Source organism: Centropristis striata, chromosome 17 (genome assembly GCF_030273125.1).
Source record: "Centropristis striata isolate RG_2023a ecotype Rhode Island chromosome 17, C.striata_1.0, whole genome shotgun sequence".
In the NCBI taxonomy this organism is placed as follows: Eukaryota; Metazoa; Chordata; class Actinopteri; order Perciformes; family Serranidae; genus Centropristis; species Centropristis striata.
In genome coordinates, this window is record NC_081533.1 from 33,738,698 (window position 1) to 33,765,388 (window position 26,691).

Here is a 26,691-nt window from a genome sequence, read left to right on the forward strand (position 1 = left end):
GTGGGAGATTAAAAGAGGTCACAGTAAATGTTTCCTTTATTTCCTTTGTCTGATCCATCTTCATTATGTATGAAAAAAGTTGACAAAGACGAAAACGAAGGACATTTTCACTATAATTTTAGTTAGTTTTGTAACCACACAATACAGTTTCAGTTAATTATCATTATCATGTAACCTTTAACCCTTAAAACAAAGTCTGAAATCTAAAAAAAAAAGCCTTTAAAGAAGTGAGGACCGGCCGAAATGTCCTCACTTTGCAAAAATGTCCTCACTCTGTTGGTTAAAAACGTGTTCTGGTCCCCACTATGTAGGAAGTACAAGAACACACACGCACACACACACACACTCTCTCTCCATGAGATTGTAGCCAGTTTTTTTCCTTTTTCCCACTTTAAGAGTTTGTTCGTCAAACAATGTTGTGGAAACTGATGCAGTAAAACTTATTACTGCATTTAAACAACTAATTTGTGTTTATTGGCGTGTTTGAAGCGTGGTGCTGCAGACGGCAGACTCTCTTTATTAAACCACAGCGTCACGCTCACATACTGTTGGGAAACTATCAGACGAATCAAAAGCAGAACTTCTCTCACAAGTGACATGATACTTTTTGTTTAGGAGGATTATCCTGGAGATTGAACATCTGAGAGGTTTTTTTCAGATTAAAAAAAGATTTTTAGAGATACGTGGCTCTTCCAGGACAGTGAATTTAAGTTTTTTTTACATTCTTAATTTATTTTTTAAATAATTAAATAATTAATGAATTTTTAACATTTGTATGTCTTTATTTTATACCTATATTTTTCAAAGATTTTAAGTTTTATTTTATTTTTTTCCAAAGGTTTTTAAGTATGTTATTAATTAATCATTGTTTTAAAGTGTTTTTTTTTTTTAATCTTTACGTAATTATTCATTTGTTTAAGAGGTTTTAGTTATGTTTTTAGTCTTTAATTTTCAAATGTTCAAAATTGTATTTTATAATAATTATATTTTTAGGTCTTGAATCAGTTATATATATATATATATATATATATATATATATATATATATATATTATATATATATATATTTATATAGATATAGATATAGATATAGATATAGATATATATATATATGTCTGTGTGTGTGTGTGTGTGTGTGTGTGTGTGTGTGTGTGTGTGTGTGTGTGTGTGTGGTGTGTGTGTGTATATATATTGGGTTTTTACATCCTTAAATTTTTAAAATTTATTTAATAAAAAGGTTTTTAGGCCTTTAATTTATTCATATCATTTTAAAACAACCCTTACGTTTTTATTTATTTATTTTTAAAACACTTTTTGGTCCTGGCAGGGAACATTTTACTGCACAGTACATACTTTTACTGCAGTAGGTTTTGATTGCAGGACTTTTACTTGTAGTGGAGTATTTTCACAGAGTGGTATTAGTACTTTTACTGCAGTAAAGGAACTTTTAGTGGAAAAAGTTGGTGGCAGAAACATGTGTTGTATTTCCACATCTGTGACACATGTGTGTGTGTTTGTCTGAACCAAATCTACAGATGTTCATCCATCTCTACTCTACTCTACTCTACTCTACTCTACCCATCTCTACTCTACTCTACCCATCTCTACTCTACCTTATCTTTACTCTACTCTACTCTACTCTACCCATCTCTTCTCTACTCTACTCTACTCTACTCTACCCATCTCTACTCTGCTCTACTCTACACTGCAAAAAAGCCAACTTGTGTTTTTTGGCCTAAAACAGTGATTTAAGTTGGTAAAACTTGGAAATATAAATTATTGACATTTAGGGCAATAATGTAAGTTAGCACAACAAAGGAAGCCAGTTGTCTGCTCAAAAACAAGTTGGTGAGTTGTTGTTACTTATATCTTTAAGTTGGGGTTCACAACAAGGGACAATAGTTCTGATAACTCTTATTTCTTTGTTGGGAAATGCGGGTAAGAGGTGAAATTCGGTCATTAGCTAGCGGCTAACTGATGCTAGCAGCTAACTGATGCTAGTGGCTAACTGACGCTAGCGGCTAACTGATGCTAGCGGCTAACTGATGCTAGCAGCTAACTGATGCTAGCGGCTAACTGATGCTAGTGGCTAACTGACGCTAGCGGCTAACTGATGCTAGCGGCTAACTGATGCTAGTGGCTAACTGATGCTAGTGGCTAACTGACACTAGCGGCTAACTGACGCTAGCAGCTAACTGATGCTAGCGGCTAACTGACGCTAGCGGCTAACTGATGCTAGCGGCGCTGCTTGTTACAGCTACAAGAGTAGCCATTAGCGTATCAATGCTAACTCAAAATTGTGTTCGCAACATTAGCTGACATTTCATAGCGGCGTTACAATCGTGCCAATTCAGCACATTGCAGAAGTTAGCAGAAGTAAGGATTAAAAGTTATTACAATGTAAAATTATAAGTTAGTACAACTTACAGATGAGTTGACTCAAAAACAAAACTTAAAATATTCAGTTTAATTGTCCAACTTAAAATTTTATCGAAGTTTGTTGCCTTGAAATTTTGAGTTCACCCAATATTTTCTTTTTTTGCAGTGTACTCTACTCTACTCTACCTTACCCATCTCTACTCTACTCTACTCTACTACTCTACTCTCTAATCTCTAATCTCTACTCTACTCTACTCTACTCTACTACTCTACTCTCTAATCTCTACTCTACTATACGTTACTACTCTACTACTCTACTCTCTAATCTCTACTCTACTCTACTCTACTTTACTACTCTACTACTCTACTCTCTAATCTCTACTCTACTCTACTCTACTCTACTCTACTCTCTAATCTCTACTCTACTCTACTCTCTAATCTCTACTCTACTCTACTCTACTCTACTCTACTCTCTAATCTCTACTCTACTCTACTCTCTAATCTCTACTCTACTCTACTCTACTCTACTCTACTCTCTAATCTCTACTCTACTCTACTCTCTAATCTCTACTCTACTCTACTCTACTCTACTCTACTCTACTCTACTACTCTACTACTCTACTCTCTAATCTCTACTGTACTCTACTCTACTACTCTACTACTCTACTCTCTAATCTCTACTCTACTCTACTCTACTCTACTACTCTACTACTCTACTCTCTAATCTCTACTCTACTCTACTCTACTCTACTACTCTACTACTCTACTCTCTAATCTCTACTCTACTCTACTCTACTACTCTACTACTCTACTCTCTAATCTCTACTCTACTCTACTCTACTACTCTACTACTCTACTCTCTAATCTCTACTCTACTCTACTACTCTACTCTCTAATATCTACTCTACTCTACTCTACTCTACTACTCTACTCTCTAATCTCTACTCTACTCTACTCTACTACTCTACTACTCTACTCTCTAATCTCTACTCTACTCTACTACTCTACTCTCTAATCTCTACTCTACTCTACTCTACTACTCTACTACTCTACTCTCTAATCTCTACTCTACTCTACTACTCTACTCTCTAATCTCTACTCTACTCTACTCTACTCTACTCTACTACTCTACTACTCTACTCTCTAATCTCTACTCTACTCTACTCTACTCTACTACTCTACTACTCTACTCTCTAATATCTACTCTACTCTACTCTACTACTCTACTCTCTAATCTCTACTCTACTCTACTCTACTACTCTACTACTCTACTCTCTAATCTCTACTCTACTCTACTACTCTACTCTCTAATCTCTACTCTACTCTACTCTACTCTACTACTCTACTACTCTACTCTCTAATCTCTACTCTACTCTACTCTACTCTACTCTACTACTCTACTACTCTACTCTCTAATCTCTACTCTACTCTACTCTACTCTACTACTCTACTCTCTAATATCTACTCTACTCTACTCTACTACTCTACTACTCTACTCTCTAATCTCTACTCTACTCTACTCTACTACTCTACTCTCTAATCTCTACTCTACTCTCTAATCTCTACTCTACTCTACTCTACTCTACTCTACTCTACTCTCTTATCTCTACTCTACTCTACTACTCTACTCTCTAATCTCTACTCTACTCTCTAATCTCTACTCTACTCTACTCTACTCTACTCTACTCTACTCTACTCCTCCATCTCTCTGTATGTGTCTCTGTGTCTGGAGAGCAGCAGCAGTCTTGACCTCTGACCTCTCTCTGACTGACTCAGTTCAGTTTGTTTGTTACGGTAACTGCAGAGATAAACACATGAAGGCTGTACGTGACTGGAGCCATGCAGGCAGATAACACACACACACACACACACACACACACACACACACACACACACACACACACACACACACACACACACACACACTCACACACACACAAGAGCTCTTAAGTGTTGCAGGAACTGTTTGCTGCTGTGACAGATTGATGTTTTATTAGTTTTGCGTCAAGTTAATATCCCAAAGAGCCTGAAACCTGCTGTTATTGTGATATATTGTTAATGTTTCCCCAATTTCAGATTTTTATAGATTTCTCGTTTTTTTGAGGTTGAAATCTGCTCAGGTCTTTTCAGTCTTTGTTTCTGATATTGTTGTTCTTATTTTCTATATTTTATTATTACTTATTATTATCACAGTTGTGTTGTCATATTTTTTTCTGGATGTTAATTTGTTTATATATATATATATATATATATATTATAATTGGGAATTTTTTAACCTTATTATTATTTCTATAATTTCATATTTGTTATATTTCTTATTTTAGATTGTGCAAAATAAAACTGAACTAAACTCAACTTTACATGAACAAAACAGGCTGAGAACAGCTATAACATCTCAATAAACACATAGAGAAAGAACATATTTTTACATTATACGTTACTATTTCCTGAGTTTACAGCAGAGATGAAACAGAAATATATTGTAATTGTAAAGAGGCTTTTACTTTGAAACAGGAACACACATGACTTTATGATGACCACCACAGTTATTGTTATTAGTGGAAGTAAAAAAAAAACTTGCTGTTCTCTTTAAAAGCTCCTCTGGTTAATGAACAAATTACACTTGAGGCTAATTAGAAGGAGAAGAACAAACAGCAAATGAAACTCTGAACACACAGGAAGCTGATTTCCACTCTGAACATGAAACTTTATTAGAACTCTTTGACTCTTTGATGAAAACCAGAGTTTCCATCCTGCAGCTGTGGTGTCAAAACTGCAACATCTGTAACAAAGTTTGTGTGTTTCTACCAAAAACAGCTTTGTTCTTCAACAGGAAACTTCTTTTATTTCTCATGCATGGTTTTAATACACAGCTGTAAAAAATATTTGTAGAAATTACGGTAAAACACTGTCAAATTGCATGAGAAATAGGGCGTAAAATAAAAAAATTGCACATCACCGTAACAGACACTTTAAATTACCGTAAATCAAGGAATAGTACAAAACTTTTTAAAACACAGTTTTACTGTAAAAATATAAAACAATTCATGTAAAATGAATGGAGACATACCATAATGTCACAAGGACACAATTACCCTAAAAACAACATGAATATTCAGTCTAAATGACAGTTTTTGATCGTATTTACATTTAAATTTACTGTAGAAAACCCACTCACTTTTTTTTTTACGGTAAAATTCTGGCAACCACAGCTGCCTGTGTTTTACCGTAAATTAAACAAAACATTTTTTTACAGTGCACAGCTGTTGTAGACCTTGAACATATTCTTGTATTCACATTGAATGTATTTTACGCTTTAGGTAATTCGACTTTCATTTTTGTTTGTGTTATTATTGTTGTATTTTTTCTGATTATCTCCTTTTTACACAGCCCGCCAATCCAAAAGAAAATGAATTTACCTTATTGGATTATCCTGTCTGAATATTATTATTATTTTTGAATTATTATATATAATATATATATTATATTTATATATTTATTTTGTTGTTTATATTTCATTAAATATATTTATTTTTTCTGGCCTTATGTTTTTAGGAGTTATTTATTTATTTATTATTATTTTATTTATTTATTATTTATAATCCTTGCCTCATTTTATAGATTTTTTTATTTATTGCATTTCACTGAAACTGTATTTTGTTTGATTTCATGTGACAAATATTTCAGCAAGATATTTAAAAAAAAAAATTTGGGGTTGTCTTTCTACTCATAGTTGAGTAATTTTACTGTCATATTCACAGCTAAATAAGAAAAATAAACATTAATGAGTTGGGGTAAAATAAACTTAAAAAAAAATCTCTGAAGCGAACAAGGCTGCAGTGATGGGAATAGTGTATTCATTTTGACTTTATGCATATATATATATATATATGTGTGTGTGTGTGTGTGTGTGGGTGGGTGTGTGTGTGTGTGTGTGTATGTATATTGTATTTATGTATATTGTATTTTTTTAAATATTTATTTGTATTATTTATTTTTTTATATTTATTTTTATACTTTATGCATATATATATATATATATATATATATATATATATATATATATGTGAGTGTGTGTGTGTGTGTGTGTGTGTGTGTGTGTGTATCTATATATAAATGAATTGTATTTTTTTTTAATTTATTTTTGTGCTTGATTTGATATTTTATTAATTATTTATTAATTCCATTTCCCTAAAATCTATGTTGTTTGATTTCCTGGGACTATATTACTTCTTAAAAATTTTTTATTTTACTTTAAAGACATTAACTCCTTTTTAAGTGTCTATTATTGGGGTGAAATGAACTTTTATTATCTCTGAATGGAACCGGGCCGCGGTGAGCAGTCAGCAGGATGAGAGTGTTGGAACGCGGTACGTCATTGCGTCACCGTGTTGCCGTGGAAACGACGTAACTCTGGCAGCAGCAGCAGAAAATCTCCAAGCAAACTTTGATTTAACTGAAAGTAAGTCTGCATTTCACTTCTTATCGGTGTTTCACCCTTTAATTCAGAGCGCAGCGTGTATTTTACAAAACTGCAGTTTGTAAAATACAATTTTCATTTAAAAAATAAGACTTAAACTTTAGTTTATGACGGTTACAACCGTTAGTTATTACAACTTTAGCTAGGCTAGCCGTTAGCATAGCTTCAGCCCAGCTAGTTAACCCTCCTGTCGTCCTTCCGGGTCAGACTGACCCAATCTGTTCTGACTATTCCTTCTTTCCTCCCTCCTCCTGCCTTCCTCTCTTCTTTCCTCCTTCCTTCTTTCTTTCCTCCCTCCTCTATCCTCCTTCCTTCTTTCCTCCCTCCTCCTGCCTTCCTCTCTTCTTTCCTCCTTCCTTCTTTCTTTCCTTCCTCCTCTATCCTCCTTCCTTCTTTCCTCCCTCCTCCTGCCTTCCTCTTCTTTCCTCCTTCCTTCTTTCTTTCCTTCCTCCTCTATCCTCCTTCCTTCTTTCCTCCCTCCTCCTGCCTTCCTCTTCTTTCCTCCTTCCTTCTTTCTTTCCTTCCTCCTCTATCCTCCTTCCTTCTTTCCTCCCTCCTCCTGCCTTCCTCTCTTCTTTCCTCCTTCCTTCTTTCTTTCCTTCCTCCTCTATCCTCCTTCCTTCTTTCCTCCCTCCTCCTGCCTTCCTCTCTTCTTTCCTCCTTCCTTCTTTCTTTCCTTCCTCCTCTATCCTCCTTCCTTCTTTCCTCCCTCCTCCTGCCTTCCTCTCTTCTTTCCTCCTTCCTTCTTTCTTTCCTTCCTCCTCTATCCTCCTTCCTTCTTTCCTCCCTCCTCCTGCCTTCCTCTCTTCTTTCCTCCTTCCTTCCTTCTTTCTTTCCTTCCTCCTCTATCCTCCTTCCTTCTTTCCTCCCTCCTCCTGCCTTCCTCTCTTCTTTCCTCCTTCCTTCTTTCTTTCCTTCCTCCTCTATCCTCCTTCCTTCTTTCCTCCCTCCTCCTGCCTTCCTCTCTTCTTTCCTCCTTCCTTCTTTCTTTCCTTCCTCTCCTCTATCCTCCTTCCTTCTTTCCTCCCTCCTCCTGCCTTCCTCTCTTCTTTCCTCCTTCCTTCTTTCTTTCCTTCCTCCTCTATCCTCCTTCCTTCTTTCCTCCCTCCTCCTGCCTTCCTCTCTTCTTTCCTCCTTCCTTCTTTCTTTCCTTCCTCCTCTATCCTCCTTCCTTCTTTCCTCCCTCCTCCTGCCTTCCTCTCTTCTTTCCTCCTTCCTTCCTTCTGTCCTCCCTCCTCTATCCTCCTTCCTTCTTTCCTCCCTCCTCCTGTCTTCCTCTCTTCTTTCCTCCTTCCTTCTTTCTTTCCTTCCTCCTCTATCCTCCTTCCTTCTTTCCTCCCTCCTCCTGCCTTCCTCTCTTCTTTCCTCCTTACTTCCTTCTTTCCTCCCTCCTCTATCCTCCTTCCTTCTTTCCTCCCTCCTCCTGCCTTCCTCTCTTCTTTCCTCCTTCCTTCCTTCTTTCCTCCCTCCTCTATCCTCCGTCCTTCTTTCCTTCCCTCGCCCCTCCTTTCTTTCTTTCCTTCCTTTCCTTTCCTCGCTCCTTCCCTTCTTTTCTTTCCTCCTTCCGCCATCTCCTTTACTTTCTCTCTTCTTTCCTTCCTCCTGATTTCCTCTCCTTTCCTCCTTCCTTCCTTCTTTCATCCCTCCCGCCTCCATTCCTTCCTCTATCCTCCTTCCTTCTTCCCTTCCCTCGCCCCCCCTTTCCTTCCCTCCTTTCTTTCTTTCTTTCTTTCTTTCTTTCTTTCTTTCTTTCTTTCTTTCTTTCTTTCTTTCTTTCCTTCCTCCTTCCTTTCTGCCCTCTTTCCTTCCTGCCTCCCTCCTTTTCTCCCTCCTTCCTTCTTTATTTTTTCCTTCCTTTCTTCTCCTCCTCCTCCCCTTTCTTTCCTCCATCCTCCTTCCTTTCTCTCTCCTTTCCATTCTTTCTCCTTTTCCTCCTCTCTTCTTTCCTTCCTCCATCCTTCTTTCTTTCCTTCCTTCTTTCCTCCATCCTTTTTTTACTTCCCTTTGCGTCCTTCCCTCTTCTTCCTTCCTTGACCCGAGGACAACAGGAGGGTTAACTGAATTTTTTTTTTTTTGTCACCCAGAAAATCCACAATTTTGAGGCCACATAAAGTTAATATCAACAGGAATTTAACCCGTTCAGTAGATGTTGTTATCTCTAACTTGATGTATTATTTTATGGTAGTTAATTTCAGTGGTGGAGTATATTTATTTAAGTGCTGTAGGATATTTAATTACATTATTTCGGTACTTTTCTTACGTATGCTCCGTATTACTTCTACAGAATATTTTATAATACGCCAGTATTATCACTTTTACTCTTATTATTTCACAGCCTAAGTTACTTTGCTTATTCATATTATGGTAACACTTTCTATGAAGACTACATCTATAGTGCATTATGAGCGCATTCATAGTGAATTATAATGCTCATTATAATCAATCATAATGCATTATGACTGCATTCATAAACACATATAAAGCTTCATGATGCACTATATCAACAGTTATAAATATAGCTTATAATGACTTATAATTTTCATTTTAAATATAGCTTATAATGACTTATAATTTTCATTTTAAATATAGCTTATAATGACTTATAATTTTCATTTTAAATATAGCTTATAATGACTTATAATTTTCATGCATTTGAAAGAAGCTATGCTGTATCATAAGTCATTTCGTCAGATACCATAGCTTCTTTTGAATGCATGAAAATGTGTTACACTTTACTTAACGCCAACAATGAAACATCATGATTAGCTATACTGCATTATAGATGCGTCTATATGAACCTCACTTTACTTAAAGCATACATTGATCATTTATTAGCTAGATGTGGGACCAAATAAAAAATATCCCTTTGTGCAGTATTACAGTTATAATGACATAAATCATAAAAAGAAAAAACGCAAGTTGAGTTTCCCCACAAGTGTCACGAATGTGAGAAAATAAAATTAGGTCTCCACGTTTTTCATATTGAAGTATTGTCATGTTTCCAGCTTCTCCTGTCCTCTCCTCTCTGCTCTGTGTAAACAGATTTTCAGTCTTTATATTTGTCACATGACTGTTCGTCACTGCAGAATCAATCATGTCTTCACAGTAAAAGTGATTCTGAGAGAAAAATCACAATTTAAATTCACAGATTCTGTCCTCTTGTTTACTTTGACTGACAGGTGAAGATGAACGCAGCAGTAATTCAGCAGCAAACCGGGACGTTTCTACCGGAAATTACCATCAAAAGTACCCAACGGAGGAAAAGTACAGGTACTCAGTACAGGTTAGTCGAACTACAGCAGTACTCAAAGTAAAAGTATATAGAAAGAAATAACACAGACAGGAAATTAAATATATTTCTCTCATGTGTAAGTGTTTTTGTAATACATTTTAGAAGTCTTTGCTAATTAGTGTGCAAACTCATTTTTTTATTGCTAATGTTAATTGCTATTTTAATGTTTTTTATTTAATGTTGTTGTATAGATAAATATATATTTTTTTAATGAAACTAATATTATTATTATTGTGTAAATAAATACATGACCTTTTATTGAGGTAAAGATATTAAAATGTGATTGTAACAGTTTATGATCACATTATTAACCTTTTTATTATTATTATTATTATTATTATCATCATCATTATTATCATTATTAATATTTAAATACTTTCTCAAGTAGGTATTTTTTTGTTGTCAACCAAACTGGTATGACTGGTTGTTCACACATTTTTATAACTAAATTTAAAAAAATGGTATTGTTGAGTAAAAGTATAAAGTCTTATTTAAAAGTACTTTTCTTTACACTTTTTTAAAATGAGTAATAAAATGAGGTAAAGATATTAAAATGTGATTGTAACAGTTTATGATCACATTATTAACCTTTTTATTATTATGATTATTATTATTATTATTATTATTATTATTATCATCATTATTATCATTATTGTTTTTTAAATACTTTCTCAAGTAGGTATTTTTTTGTTGTCAACCAAACTGGTATGACTGGTTGTTCACACATTTTTATAACTAAATAAAAAAAAAATGGTATTGTTGAGTAAAAGTATAAAGTCTAATATAAAAGTACTTTTCTTTACACTTTTTTAAAATGAGTAATAAAAATTATTAAAATAATGAAGTGTTAAGAAAAGATAGCTAAATGTGTGTGTTGTTGTGTTTTTCAGTAATATAAAGCAGGAGAAGAAGTCCGTCCAGACTGGATGGGTGTCAGATAATTCAGCTCAGATTCTCTCCAAGGCAGAAATATTACTGTGAGTTCACCTGCTGGAGTTATTCCATCAACATCATGCTGTAGAAATATTTCTGGTACTACGAATGGTTGAGTACACAAATGATTTATAAAGAGTGGAAGTTGTGGGAAGGAGTGTGACATCATCCATTGTAGGTCTGAACATTCTTTGCAATACACACCCATTATAAACTCTGAAATGCCCTGAAAAATACCACAAAACTTAAACTGCGATTTAGTGAAAACTGTATGAGTGATCAAAATGCCCATTTGGCCCGATATAGGCGGGAGTCTTGTGACTCATTTAACCCTTTGATGCACAACACGGGTCAAAAATGACCCGCATCCATTCCCTTCATGTTATTTGATGCTGCTGTGTGTTTCTGTTCTCTATCTTTTGATATCAACTTATTTTATGATTGAATATTCTTAGTATTCTTTAAATATCTTGTTTTGATAACAACAGATCATTTTGCTGCTCATAATTTATGAAGAAAAAAAGTTTTTGTAATATTACATAGCTAACTATTTGGCTAAGTAGCTTGCTAAGCTAACTACTTAGTCAAGAAGTTAGCTAAGTAGTTAGCTTAGCAAGCTACTTAGCTAAATACTTAGCCAAGAAGTTAGCTTAACAAGCTACTTAGCTAAAAAAAATGGATATGGCTCATTTTTCACCCATGTTGTGTATTAGAAGAGTAGTGACAGAAAAAGGTATTTTATTTAAAAATGAATAAAGGAAAACATAAAAAAATAAGATGTATGATGATCAAAAAACAAACTAATTGAGGAAAACCTGGAATACTGAATGATGAATTATTGCAAAGATATAGAACATAAAAACTCTGTCGGGTCACTTAAGACCATGTTGTGCATCAAAGGGTTAAACATTAAATCACTTTTCTACGTTAAAATATAGCGAAGTGGCACAGCCCCAAGTGCAGTGTTTTTGAGCTCTCTTCACGTTGCTCTCCCATTCATTTGAATGGGATTTTTAGCATTGTTTTTCATGCTTTTTACGAAAATTACATGGCAAAATGGCATAAAAAATACAAAGCACACTATTCCCAATCATTACGCATGTTTTGATGTAAGGTCCTTGGTATACTACTTGTCATGCAAATAGGATAATTAGGTAAACTAGATGAAAATGAATACAGAATTATGAATTTATCAATTAATGGCAACATTTATTTTTTTTGCATTTATTGGCATATTCATTTTTTTATGAAGACATTTATTTATCAATTTTTAAAATTTATTTTTTTTATTTTAGCAGGCTCTGGTCTTTGTGGTCATTTTCAACATTGTGTTGGAGAAATAATTCTGGTCCACTATAGTCAACACAACTTGAAAAAAAAAATTGTGTTGCTCTTTTATCAAACCGTTTAACTATTTGATATTTGTTTTCAAAATAGTCCTAGCTGTTTCAATTCAATTGGCTTTATTGGCATGACATGACACTGTCTATATTGTTTCAATTTAGGCAGCAGGCCTGAGTGGGAAAGGGTTTAAGAATGTTTTTATTTTATTTTTATTTTACTATTTTTTAATGAAGAAATAAAAGAGTTATTCAGTGTTAAAGTGGACACACGGTAACTGTGAGCTCCACTTCTCTTCTCTTCATTCTCCTGGTTAATAAATATCTCCTCCTCCTCCTCTCTCTCCTCCTCCCCCTCACTCCTCCTCTTCTTCCTCCTCGTTCTCCATCTCTTCCTCCTTCTCCTCCATCTTCTATTCCTCCTCCTCCTCTCTCTCCTCCTCCCCCTCACTCCTCCTCTTCTTCCTCCTCGTCCTCCATCTCTTCCTCCTTCTCCTCCATCTTCTCCTACTCCTCTCTCCCCTCATCCTCCTCCTCCTCAATCTTCTCCTACTCTTCCTCCACCTCCTCCTCCTCTCTCCTCCTCTTCTTCCACCACCTCCTCCATCTCCTCCTGCTCCTCCTCCTCCTCCATCTTCTATTCCTCCTTCTCCATCTCCTCCATCTTCTATTCCTCCTCCTCCTCTCTCTCCTCCTCCCCCTCACTCCTCCTCTTCTTCCTCCTCGTCCTCCATCTCTTCCTCCTTCTCCTCCATCTTCTCCTACTCCTCTCTCCCCTCATCCTCCTCCTCCTCAATCTTCTCCTACTCTTCCTCCACCTCCTCCTCCTCTCTCCTCCTCTTCTTCCACCTCCTCCTCCATCTCCTCCTGCTCCTCCTCCTCCTCCATCTTCTATTCCTCCTTCTCCATCTCCTCCTCTCTTCTCCATCTCCTCCTCTCTCTCCTCCTCCCCCTCACTCCTCCTCTTCTTCCTCCTCGTCCTCCATCTCTTCCTCCTTCTCCTCCATTTTCTCCTACTCCTCTCTCCTCTCTTCCTCCTCCTCCTCTTCCTCCTCAATCTTCTCCTCCTCTTCCTCCACCTCCCCCTCCTCCTCCATCTCCTCCTACTCCTCCATCTTCTATTCCTCCTCCTCCTCTTCCTCCTCCATCTCCTCTTCCTCCTGCTCCTCCATCTTCTCCTCCTCTTCGATGTCCTCCTCCTTCTGCAGCTTCAGAAACAGTCCAAAGCAGAACATCTGTGTACAGCTGCTTCAACAAGGATTTCACAGGTAACTCTCTCTGTTTGTCATGTTATATATATATATATATATATATATATATATATATATATATATATATATATATATATATATATGTCCTGAGGGAAACTGTGCAGGCATAGTCGGCCAGCTGGATTGTGGCAAAAATCGTAATCACGGTTAATCAAGAGGATTGCTGGTTCGAACCCGGCTTTGTCCCTCAGTCCAAACACATGCATCTTAGATTTAATTGGTGGCTCTAAATGACCCATATGAGTGAATGAGAGCGTGAATCTTTGTCTGTCTCTGTGATAGTCTGGAGACCTGTCCAGGGTGAACCCTGCCTCTTGCTTTGTGCACGATTAACCCAACAATTAAAAAAATTATTTAGTTGTGGATGGTTTTATAAGCACATGAACAAAACACAACATTTCTTGCCATCCTGCTGAACCAAATGTTGGTTCTATTTTGAGGTATTTGGACTATTATACTGTCAAATAAAATGCATGACATCAGGCAGCTGCTTCATTAAACATGATTAAACTCAAGTCAGAGTCATTCAGAGTTCAATAGAAACAGACTGAATCATGGGAATTTCGGTCAGAATGTGTTTAGATCTAGCTTCTTTGCTCTTTCTCTATGAGTTGTTTCATCTGTTGATGCCGTGTGAACACACAGTATTTCTCTCTCTGACACTTTCTTCCCTGTGTTCGTCTTCTCAGGTCGTTCTCAGAGCTCTTCTTTCTGCTCGGCGCTGATCGGGATCGGAGGGCGGCGGCTGAACCTGGTTCAGCCGTCTGGCTTCAGACTCCGCTGGACCAACAGTGGGACAAACTGGAGACCTTGAAACACCACCTGATCCGGGCCGAGAAGGCTGAGAGCACCTGTACACACTCAGCTAGATTATATTTATATTACAGTTTTTCTCAATCTACTAAGAAGCATCGGACAAAACTGAAACTTTTTTAAACTCTTCATACAGTCTGCATTACTCACACACATCTTGAGTCAATCTCAGCTCCAAAACTCACTGAAACCACTAAAATACTTCACACTAGATAAAATCAGCTAATTCAACAGTTGTCAAGGAGTGAATGTTGTCCCTCATGACACACTGACCTAAATAACAATAAAAGGGAGCATAACATTAATGAGGAACTTTCATCTTTGACGTTTGAGTTTTCGCTGAAATCTGTATTTAATATAGAATAAGACTAACAACTTTTAATTTTATTGACTGAATTAAAGTATACGTACACTGAAAAAAGAACCAACTTAATTGAATTGTTTCATTTGGTAACACCTAAATGAATTAAGTTCTTTCAAATTAATTTAAAATCAGTTGTGTTAATCTAACTTATTAAATTCATTTGAAAGAACTTAATTCATTTAGGTGTTACCAAATGAAACAATTCAATTAAGTTGGTTCTTTTTTCAGTGTAACAAGAATTGATCAGAAATGCAGCAGATTGCTTCAGTATCCTTTATTCTCCATATCTTTGCCTAAAGCTATGTACTTGGAGTGGTTATTATTTAATTTGATTGTAAATAAAGTATAGATTTTCCATATATTTAGCCTCAATATGGTTCCTACAATTCTATTATCAATGTCTTTTAAAAAGTTGTGTGTTAGCATTTGAAAAACATGCTGTAAATACAGTATATAGTGTGAATGGATTAGAGTTCATGGGTTTGGGAAAATGTGGTTGAATGCATTTTGTGTATAAAGAAGTTCTGACTAATGCATATTAGTATTAAAAAAACTGTAATATAAAATACAAAGTACTGAAAGTGGTCAAATCTAAGGGTTGCTTCTGATAGGATGAAGGTTTGTCTGTGTTTGTGTGTGTGTAGGTTCGTGGACAGTGGTGTGTGATCAGCGTCTGTTTTTGGGTCAGTACTTCTCGGCTCCAGAGGACGCCTGGCTCACTTTGCACTTCTACCACAGCTGTGCAGACCGGGAGCAAGGGGGCCACTCGAGACCGGCCACCGAGGCCCGGGCATGCATGGCAGAGGTCTACTTGCAACTAGGTGGACTGTACACACACACACACACACACACACACACACACAGACACACACACACAAAGACAATAACCAACATGCAGTAAAGCTCATTCACACTGACTTGGTGTCCTGCAGGTGAGCTGGAGCAGGCGAGGCAGCAGGCGGAGCTGTGCATGCAGCAGGCAGAGGATTCCGGCTGGGTGGACTCGGCCGGTCGACCCCTGTGGCTCCGGGCCTGCAAAGCCCTGTGGACGATCTACAGCCGGCTGGCCGACGCTCTGCTGGACGCCGAGGACCACGCCGAGGCCCTGAGGCTGCTCCACAAGGGCTACAGCATGGCCACTGGGGGTAGGTACACACAGTCTGTACATGGCCAAAAATGTGCTGCATGTTTACAAGATGTGTGAGAGAGAACATCTAATGAATGCATTAAAACATCAAATGTTTTTGAATAGGAAACTGTGTGTTTGTGTTTTGTTAGTTAACTGACTCTGTTTCAGCCGAAGACAAACCGATTCAGGGTGAGGCATCCTACAGACTGGGACTGACCTATCAGAGTGCAGGAGACCATGACACAGCCAAACAGGTAGGTGTGTGTGTGCGTGTGTGTGTGTGTGTGTGTATGTTAAAGATGTAAAGATCTCATTCTACATTGTGAAAACACTTACTTGTATATCAGTTAGATGGCAGAGAGTTCTAAATCCATCTTATATTTATATATATATATACATTTTTTACATTGGACATGTCGTGGCAATTTTAACAACTGCACTAAGTTAATGGGTGAGCTGGCCAAACACAAAGCACTCAATACTCTTGTTCAGCAGGTTTTATTAGCACATTCGTGTTCCATACACCGCACAATTCCGAATGGCTCTTTTACAGTACAACAAAGTCCCGTACACCGCTCAATATCTGTTGTAGTTCCCAGCATTGATTCTTCAGTAAGCCTCAATGTGGCCCTATCTTCCCCCCCCATGCATCACATCAGGACAGAGCCCACTGGTCAACACGTTCCCCTCTCTCATGGTGTTATCATTGTTAAGTTCACAGAGTCAGTTCCCACAATGCCTTGTGTCTTGAATATCAAGTAGGTCGCCGCCTACCTCATGTCCCACCATGCAGGAAACACCAAATTTCCTTCACAGACACCTACAGCAACTTTTTTATTTTATTTATTTATTTATTTTTTATTATTTCTATGGTTATTTTGTTAATGATATTTTTTTCTCACTGATTTTTTTCATTTGAAATGTTTTTTATTTTATTTGTCCATCCTTTTCATCTGCTTATCCGGGCCGGGTCGCAGGGTCAGCAGGCTAAGCAGGCTAAGCAGGGCATTCCAGACGTCCCTCTCCCCAGCCACAATGTTCACCTCCTCCTGGGGGACCCCGAGTGGTTCCCAGGCCAGGAGAGAGATATAATCTCTCCACCATGTTCTGGGTCTTCCCCGGGGCCTCCTACTAGTTGGACGTGCCCGGAACACCTCTAACAGGAGGCGCCCGGGAGGCATCCTTACCAGATGCCCAAACCACCTCAACTGGCTTCATTGGACTCAAAGGAGCAGCGGCTCTACTCCGAGCTCCCTCCGGATGTCTGAGCTCCTCACCCTATCTCTAAGGCTGAGCCCAGTCACCCTACGGAGGAAGCTCATTTTGGCCGCTTGTATCCACGATCTTGTTCGTTCGCTCACTACCCAAAGTTCATGACCATAGGTGAGGGTTGGAACATAGATGGACCAGTAAATCGAGAGCTTTGCCTTCTGGCTCAGCTCCTTCTTCACCACAATGGTCTGGTACAACGGCTGCATCACTGCTGACGCCGCACCAAACCGCCTGTCCATCTCACGTTCCGTTCTACCCTCACTCGTGAACAAGACCCCAAGATACTTGAACTCCTTCGCTTTAGGCAGTACCTCTCCCCAAGCTCCCATATTCCCCCAGTAAAAGTGCTCTTTCCACCGTCCGCACCCTGGAGTAGACTTTCCCGGGGAGGATGAGCAGTGTGATTCCAAGGAAATTGGAACACAGTCTTCGGTCCCCTTTTTAAAATGGGACCCACCCACTGGTCTGCCACTCCACTGGCACTGTCCCAGACCTCCACGCAACACTGAAGAAACTTTTCAACCATGACAGCCCAACGGTGTCCAGAGCCTTTAGCATCTCAGGGGGAATTTCATCCAACTTCAGCTGCGTCTTAACTACCTCGGCGACTTCTGCCAGGGATGAGTCTTCCCCTGACCCCTGGATTCCACTGGATGCGTAACGGCTGCAGATCCGTCGTCGGAGCCGTTACGCACCCATTATAATCAATGTGTGAGATTCCACCGACTGCAGATCCGCTGCGTAATGAGTCCGACGACGCATGGCCATCCGACAGCCCTCGCAACACTTGTGCAGAGCCTCTATTTTTGTCGGACGATGGAGCACGACGCATAAATTCAGCACAGAACAGATCGTTCGGGACAGGAAGTCGTGCACAGACACAAAATAAAACATCAGGTATATTTTCAAAATAAAGTACCTCGGGTTCACGGCGGATCGTATTTCATAACTTGAAGACCTGAAATCAACAGGTTAGAGGTTTTCACTCGTCTTTTCACCCCACTGACACCGCTCACTCCGGTGCTTGTTGTAAACAAACAGAGATCACTAAGGCTTGTTAACAAGCCGGCCGACCTCGTTAGCGCTCGTTTAGACGGAGTCGCTGGATTTGTCTCCAGTCATTAATGAGGAGATGTTGATTATCTTCCAGTTATATCAATTGATTAGGCGTGAATTCGTGAGATCTCGTGCGTCCTTGGGACTCTGCTGTCCGCAACAGATCCGACACAGACGGATCCGGTGGGTGTTGACGGACTGCGTAGATACGCAGCCGTTGCGGACGGACCCCTTTCGGAGTCGTTACGCATCCAGTGGAATCCCGGCGTGAGTCTTCAGACTCTGCCTCCCCCACAGAGGACATGTTGGCTGGATGAAGGAGTTCCTCAAAGTGCTCTTTCCACCGTCTGACGACATCCCCAGGTCGGGTCAGCAGGTCTCCATCCCCGCTGAACACAGCTTGAGTTCTTGTTTCAGCAACTGCCGCAGCTGCAGCCCTTCTGCGTCCTTTGGCTTCTTGAAAGGCACTATATGAATTAAAGTTATTGTTATTATTATTATTATCATTATTTTTATACATCCGCTTCATAAGGGTCTTTGAATCACTCTTAGTCTGGCCCCTCCCCTGGGACCACTTTGCCGTGGGAGACCCTACCAGGAGCTATTGCTCCCGACAATACAGATCCCGGGCTCACTGGGGCACACAAACTCCTCCACCGCGTTAAGGTGGTGATTCTTGGAGGAGTATCTTATTTGTTATTAATGAATTGCCAAATGTGTTTGGGTTTTTTTTAGAATCATTGCCAAATTAAGAGCAATGATTGTGCAGGTTAACCGGAGCACCCGGAGAACACCTGTTCAAACATAAAAAGGAATGAAAGATTTTGACATTTTGGGAATTACTTAACTAACTAAAAATTTTCTTTTGGACTGGGAATACCTAGCGTAAACTCAGGTCATCAAAGTAGAGAATTATTGGGGGCGGGATGTTTTTTTTCAGAATCATTGCCAAATTAAGAGCAGTGATTGTGCAGGTTAACCGGAGCACCCGGAGAAAACCTTTTCAATCATAAAAGAAATGAAACATTTCGGGAATTACTGGCCTAATTAGAAATGTTCTTTTGGACTGGGAATACCTATTGTAATCCCAGGTCACGGAAGTAGTGAATTAATGGGGGCGGGGTGTTTTTTTTTTCAGAATCATTGCCAAATTAAGAGCAATGATTGTGCAGGTTAACTGGAGCACCCGGAGAAAACCTTTTCAATCATGAAAGAAATGAAACATTTCAGGAATTACTGGCCTAATTAGAAATGTTTTTTTGGACTGGGAATACCTATTGTAATCCCAGGTCATGGAAGTAGTGAATTAATGGGGGCGGGGTGTTTTTTTTTCAGAATCATTGCCAAATTAAGAGCAATGATTGTGCAGGTTAACTGGAGCACCCGGAGAAAACCTTTTCAATCATAAAAGAAATGAAACATTTCGGGAATTACTGGCCTAATTAGAAATGTTCTTTTGGACTGGGAATACCTATTGTAATCCCAGGTCATGGAAGTAGTGAATTAATGGGGGCGGGGTGTTTTTTTTCAGAATCATTGCCAAATTAAGAGCAATGATTGTGCAGGTTAACCGGAGCACCCGGAGAAAACCTGATCAATCAGCTGAAGCAGAAGCTGAAATTTAAGCTTGGACTCTTTCGGAGCTGATTTGCTCTTCAAGGGCGTCCTGTTGTCTGCTGATGTTTTCTGTCTCTGCCCTTACAGCCTCACACTTCTCTTTTAAAGCTTTTTCTTTTGCTGCTTTTTTGTTGAGCTTCTGGAGTTCTTTACGTAGGGCGTCATTCTGCCTGCTCATGACCTTTTTCTCCTCCTTAAGGGACTCGTATGTTTTGGTCAGAGCTTTTTCACCTCGGAGTGTGTCGCGAAGATCCTGAACCTGAACCTCAAGAGTGTTATTTTCTCTGTTCAGGGCTTCATTTTCACACATTATCACGTTGTTTTTTTCCTCCAGGGTTTGCTCATCTGAGACCTTTTTCTGTAGCTCTTCAAGTTGCTTTTGCAGTTTGTTTTTCTGGCTGGTTAGAACGTTATTCTCGGTCTTCTTTGATTTGTACTCTGCCTTGAAGAGACTTAAAGCGAGAATCTGCTCGTTGACCTCCTTGATTTCAGCATTCATTCCATTGTTCTGTAGCGTCAAGGCGTCCGTCTTTTCCTTGATCTTGTCGCCTTTGTACTCCCAGTCTTCTTCAAGTAGAAGCTTCTTGAAGGCGGCAGAATGGGCTTTTCCCAGGATTCTGTTTTGTTTCAGCAGTTCGACTTCATCAGCCTCCAGTTTTATAAATCTGTCCTTGAAATGTTTTTGGATCATGAGCTGTTCTCTGACAACCTCAGTTTGCTCTTCCAAATTTTTGTTGTCTTTCTTCAGAGCTTCCATGCGGTCGAGTGTTTCGTCACACTTGCCTTGCCAGATGCTCATCCCGTCAGATGTTTCTTTGAGCTGTTGGAGTTCCAGCTGCAGGGCGTTATTTTCTCGGTTTAGGGCTTCATTTTCTGACATTACAACGTTGTTTTTTTCCTTCAGCGGTTGCTCATTTGAGACCCTTTTCTGTAGCTCTTCAAGTTGTTTTTGCAGTGTCTTTCTTTGGCTGGTTAGAACTTTATTCTCTGTCTTCTTTAATTTGTAATCTGCCTTAAAGAGACTCAAAGCGAGAAGCTGCTCGTTGACCTCCTCAATTTCAGCATTGATTCCGTTGTTCTGTAGCGTCAAGGCGTCCGTCTGTTCCGCCATCTTGTCGTATTTGGACTTCCATTGTTCTTCAAGTAGAAGCTTCTCGAAGGCAGCAGAATGGGCTTTTCTCAGGATTTCGTTTTGTTTCAGCAGTTTCGCCTCATCAGCCTCCAGTTTTACCAAATTGTCCTTGAAATGTTTTTGGATCATGAGCTGTTCTCTGACAACCTCGGTTTGCTCTTCCAAATTTCTGTTGTCTTTCTTCAGAGCTTCCATGCGGTCGAGTGTTTCGTCACACTTGACTTTCCAGATGCTCATCCCGTCAGATGTTTCTTTGAGCTGTTGGAGTTCCAGCTGCAGGGCGTTATTTCTGTTGCTTACATATTCTTTTATATCCTCTATTTCCTTCACCTTTGCCTGCAGAGCTTTCTCTTTCGGGGTATTATTCTTCAACTCTTCAATCTCACGTTCCAAAGCCACGTTCTTATTGCAGATAGCCTCTGTTTCTTCTCTCGTGACATCGTATGATTCTTCCAAAGCTTTTGCATGCTGATACCTCTCCCTGAGCCGCACAACTTCACTTTGCAGGATGTCATTTTTAAGTCTAATATCTTTTTGTAGAACTATATCTGACGCTCTAATTTCTTTCAAAGCTTGTTGACGTATGATCTCCTCGTACAACTTCCGAATCTCGAGTTGCAAATCATCGTTGATCTGGCTGATAGCCTTTGTCTCTGCTATCTCTGCATCCTGTGACTGGGACAAAGCTTTCACGCTCTGCAGTCTGTCCTTGAGCTGCAGAGCTTCATTCTGCAGGGCCTCATTTTGTTGTTTCAACTTGTCTTTTGAGGCCATCTGGACATCTCTCATTTCTTGCAAAGCTTTTTCATTCAGGAGTTCTTTCTTGATGTCCTGAATCTCTTCTTGCAGAGTGTCGTTCTGCAGACTGAGAACCTCATTTTCTGCTTTCATGACACCGCATGACTTTTCCATGTCTTTGAGATGCTGATCCCTGAGCTGCTGAGCTTCTAAGGCAGCGACTCTCATTTGGACGGTCATGGTGTTGTTCTCCAAGGTGTCCATAGTAGTACAGTGTTTTCTAAAACTTGTCAGTGAAAAAAAACTGTTTACCAAAGTAATACAATTTCAACAAGTTTCAAGTTTAGGAAATTTGTTGTTTAAATGAAATAAACTAGAACCATAAAGTTTGAAATACAGAGTGGAACTGTGTTTTCTGTGTGGATGATCGGGGATCTTCTATGGGTCTGTGTGTCTGACTGGCTGGTTAAGGCTCTATCCCAATGTTGTCTCTGGCTCGGAATCAAAGCAAAGATCAAAGCAGTGTGACATCACAGTTCTGATGATGTCATGACATGACATCAGATGTCATGACCATGACAGACACACTGCTCTAAAGCTCTAAAGCTGTGATGTCATGGTCACATGGTGAGTAGCTGTTGCCATGACAACAGTGAGCTGATTTGCAGAATGAGAAAAATAGGGGAGGGGCTGACCTTTCCCTGAAGCTCCACCCCCTTAGTTACCGTTGCTATGCAGGTCAAGCTCCCAGGAGTGTCAACTGCCATGGAGCAGGTGTGTTTGGCTGTTCATTCACAAAATGCTACAAATTTTAAAATAAAATAAGTTCATAATGGCCTGTTGGGATGTTATGTTCAACATTGATATATACAGGTGCATCTCAATAAACTAGAATGTGATGGAAAAGTCCATTTCCAGTAGTCATATAGATGAAGATACTTTTCAGAGGCCAACATTTCCATATTAAACATACTTTTTAAAATTGGACTTTTGTTATAGAAAAAAAAATTAAAACACTGTATTTTACGTCTTCATTAAATGGAAAACAAGGGTGATCTCATGTTTTTTTTCCATGACTGTAGTTCACAGATAATAATATATGTTTTTTTTATGTCACACTATTTAAAAATGGTCATTAGGCCACAGCTGATCACTGTAATTCCTGTGAAGCAAACGGGGAAAAGTGCATAGGACTGTTTTCAGCGGTAGATTAATACACATTTGGTGCTCTAGTGCAGCTATTGTCAACCTTGGGGTCGGGACCCCAATTGGGGTCGCGAGATGATTTCTGGGGGTCGCCAAATCATTTTGGAAGTCAGCTCTGTCTCCACTGTGTTAAAGTGTTCATGTGTTAATGTGTTTTAGTCTTTTTGGTCATTTAATGTCTGTTTTTGGTCATTCTGTGTTTTTTTTAAGTCATTTTGTGTCTTTTTTGGTCATTTTGTGTCTTTTTTTGATCATTTTGTGTCTTTTTTTGATCATTTTGTGGTCAATTTGTGTCTTTTTTGGTCATTTTGTTTCCTTTTTTTGGTCATTTTGTGTCTTTTTTTTGTCATTTTGTTTCTTTTTTGGGTCATTTTGTGTCGTTTTTGGTCATTTTGTGCCTTTTTTGGCCATTTTGTGGTCAATTTGTGTCTTTTTTGGTCATTTTGTTTCCTTTTTTTGGTCATTTTGTGTCTTTTTTTGGTCATTTTGTGTCTTTTTTTTTGGTAATTTTGTTTCCTTTTTGGTTATTTTGTGTCTTTTCTGGTCATTTTGTGTCTTACAGTAACAAGAACTATACAGGACATCTTCTCCAGACTTTGTCTCTTCAGACGGTCACATTTATTCATGTTTTTGTTTTAGTAATAAGACTTTTTGTGTCCAGTTCTTCAACACTTGCATGCAGATTTGTGGCACACTGCAGGATGCAGATGGGCTGACAAAGTCCTACAAGGCTATGGTCAAGTCTATAGAGAGGTACACACACACACACACACACACACACACACACACACACACACAATGAAACCTCGAGCTATACCATAGACTGTATAAAACAGAGCTTTACACATTATTTTTGTGTTCTTTGTGTTTTTCTGGCTATGTATACCTACTCCTACAAATATATTGTCTGTGTGTGTGTGTGTGTGTGTGTGTGTGTGTGCACTAGTGAGGGAAACATACATGACACACTGCAGTGTCTGGAGAAGTTATCAGATATCTCCCGTGGTAACGGACTACAACACAACCTGGTGGACGCCTTCCTGCATCTGGGCACTATCTACTATAAGATGGTATCACACACACACACACACACACACACACATACATGCAGTGTGTATTAATCAGTTAAACTGATGAATATGTGTGTAAACACCTTGTATCATACCTCGTTGTTACCTCAACAAGACAGGGAGGACTTTTTTTATTAAATAAACTACAATAAAACTTAACAAATGCAACAATTTTCTTTTCCAACAGTCTCTCTGTCTGTGTCTCTGTCTGTAGAGTCAGTATACGAGAGCTTGTGAGTACTTCCTGCAGGGTTATGAAGTTGCCTGTAACCTGGAAGATGCGTCTCTCCTGCCTAAAGCACAGGTGAAGGTTTTTTTGAAAAAGTTTCAAAATTATTTTTATTGGATTTTCCTTGGATGCATAATTACATCAGCTGTCAGAGCACACATCCGTTTATCCAATACATCCATAGACCAGGCAGGTACAAAATAAATGAAAACACCAAAGTTATAGTCCAAATTTACAAGGTTTTTTTGAAAAATTGTCTTTTTTCAGCTCAGTTCAGATCTTAACTGTCCCACAACAAGACAGCACAAAGACACAAACACAAAAAACATGAAGCAAGACATTAAACTGTACTCAAAAAGAAACCATTTCATAAAGATACATTCAATGCAAAGTTTTGCAGGAGTTTATTTTTTTTATGTATTAAAAATAAAACTGTTTCATGCTCACAGGATGAAAACATGATGATGTAGAATTTAAATATAATAAATAAAAAATTCTAAAATAAATCTTTAGAATGAATACATTATCAAAAAAATAAACACAATACAACATAACAGCTGTAAAATAAAATATATATAATTTATAAAATACTAAATTAATAGACTGTAAAATAAATTAGATAAACTAAATATAAATAATTGAATTCAACATCTATAAAATAAAAATATATGTAAATAAAATATCATATGAATTCAATAAAATTATTACCAAAACGTAGAATAAATAAATTACTGCATTACATTTAAAAAATAAATAAAATAAATATTTTATGATATCTATAATATAAATAAAATATAAAATTCCTATTCCTTATATTTGATTGTTTTTATTTTTTTATTCTTGTTTGGAACATTTATTTTCACACTTTGCTGTAGCTAGAAGCTGTCAGGTCTGATTTCTGTAAAAGTGTCTCCACTTGATAAACTGGATAAACACCTACAGTTTTTTTTAAGTAATTTTGTCTTTTTTGGTCATTTTGTGCCTTTTTGTGATCATTTTGTGGTCAATTTGTGTCTTTTTTGGTCATTTTGTTTCCTTTTTTTGGTCATTTTGTGTCTTTTTTGGTCATTTTGTGTCTTTTTTTGGTCATTTTGTTTCTTTTTGGGGTCATTTTGTGTCTTTTTGGTCATTTTGTGCCTTTTTTGGTCATTTTGTGTCTTTTTATATCGTTTTGTGTCTTTTTTGGTCATTTTGTTTCCTTTTTTTGTTCATTTTGTGTCTTTTTTGGTCATTTTGTGTCTTTTTTTGGTCATTTTGTTTCTTTTTGGTCATTTTGTTTCTTTTTTGGTCATTTTGTGTCTTTTTTTGGTCATTTTGTTTCTTTTTGGGGTCATTTTGTGTCTTTTTGGTCATTTTGTGCCTTGTTTGGTCATTTTGTGTCTTTTTATATCGTTTTGTGTCTTTTTTGGTCATTTTGTTTCCTTTTTTTGGTCATTTTGTGTCTTTTTTTGGTCATTTTGTGTCTTTTTTTGGTCAATTTGTGTCTTTTTGGTCATTTTGTTTCTTTTTGGTCATTTTGTGTCTTTTTTTGTTCATTTTGTGTGTTTTTTTGGTCATTTTGTGTCTTTTTTGGTCATTTTGTGCCTTTTTTTTGGTCATTTTGTTTCCTTTTTTAGTCATTTTGTTTCCTTTTATAATTAATTGATGATACTTTTTCTACAGAGCACATTAAATGAACTCACAACAATCCATCAACCTCCTTCACTGTCTCCCGTCAGGTGTTGTTGGCCAGCGCTCGCGCTCACTGCCTGATGGATCAAAACATGGCTGACGTGGAGTCGGCCTCGCCCGCCGCCCTGCGACGCCTGCTGGCCTGGAAAGAGACGAGCCGGGACTCTACAGAGAGTCCTGCTGCTGCCTGGTGCTGACTCTACCAGATAAAGACACCACACCTCCAGCACACATGAATAAATAACATCAAAACAACAGCTGATTTGATGTATCAAGGCATATTTTATAAACTGTCAATTTATCATTGTCTTAACCCTATAAAGCCTGAACCATGAAACAATTGCCAGAAAATTCTATTATGTTTATTGAACCTGCTAACCAAAAAAACAGAAAAACAAAAAATCAATATCAATTTGCATGTATGAATTCTAATTTGCATCATATTTGATACACCGGGTCTTTTCGTGCAACCTAAAAATATTTTTAACCAATTAAACTTTGACTTTCCTTTTAAAATTTTTCTCAAACATACAAAATATTTTTTTTCCAAATTAGACAACATCATACATCTGCTGATATGAAGTTTTCATGCTGCAATGATGGATCCACCAGTGGAACCTGCATATTATTTGGGCTACATCTGGTGTTTATATATTTTTTTCTTCAACACATGTATACATCAGGTTTTCAAGAAAAAAAA

The 26,691-nt window shown here is 38.1% G+C and overlaps 1 protein-coding gene across 1 annotated transcript; it reads left to right on the top strand.

The window, feature by feature from the left end:
- The first annotated feature begins 6,790 nt into the window (after nt 1-6,790).
- On the top strand, nt 6,791-26,673 carry ttc29 (tetratricopeptide repeat domain 29). The gene is made up of 12 exons (XM_059354255.1): nt 6,791-6,840; nt 10,038-10,141; nt 11,041-11,127; nt 13,632-13,691; nt 14,384-14,547; nt 15,516-15,692; nt 15,804-16,016; nt 16,169-16,254; nt 23,683-23,774; nt 23,968-24,091; nt 24,306-24,395; nt 26,039-26,673. The coding sequence occupies exons 2-12, from the start codon at nt 10,044-10,046 to the stop codon at nt 26,186-26,188; spliced, it is 1,341 nt and encodes a 446-aa protein (XP_059210238.1). The 5' UTR covers nt 6,791-6,840; nt 10,038-10,043; the 3' UTR covers nt 26,189-26,673.
- The last annotated feature ends 18 nt before the right edge of the window (nt 26,674-26,691 follow it).

Excerpts from the sequence above, each read along its gene's own strand:
- ttc29 (XM_059354255.1), top strand. The coding sequence starts at position 10,044 with ATGAACGCAGCAGTAATTCAGCAGCAAACCGGGACGTTTCTACCGGAA. Across the intron at positions 10,142-11,040 it reads AGTACAGGTACTCAGTACAG|TAATATAAAGCAGGAGAAGA; the intron begins GTTAGTCGAACT and ends TGTGTTTTTCAG. Across the intron at positions 15,693-15,803 it reads AGAGGTCTACTTGCAACTAG|GTGAGCTGGAGCAGGCGAGG; the intron begins GTGGACTGTACA and ends GGTGTCCTGCAG.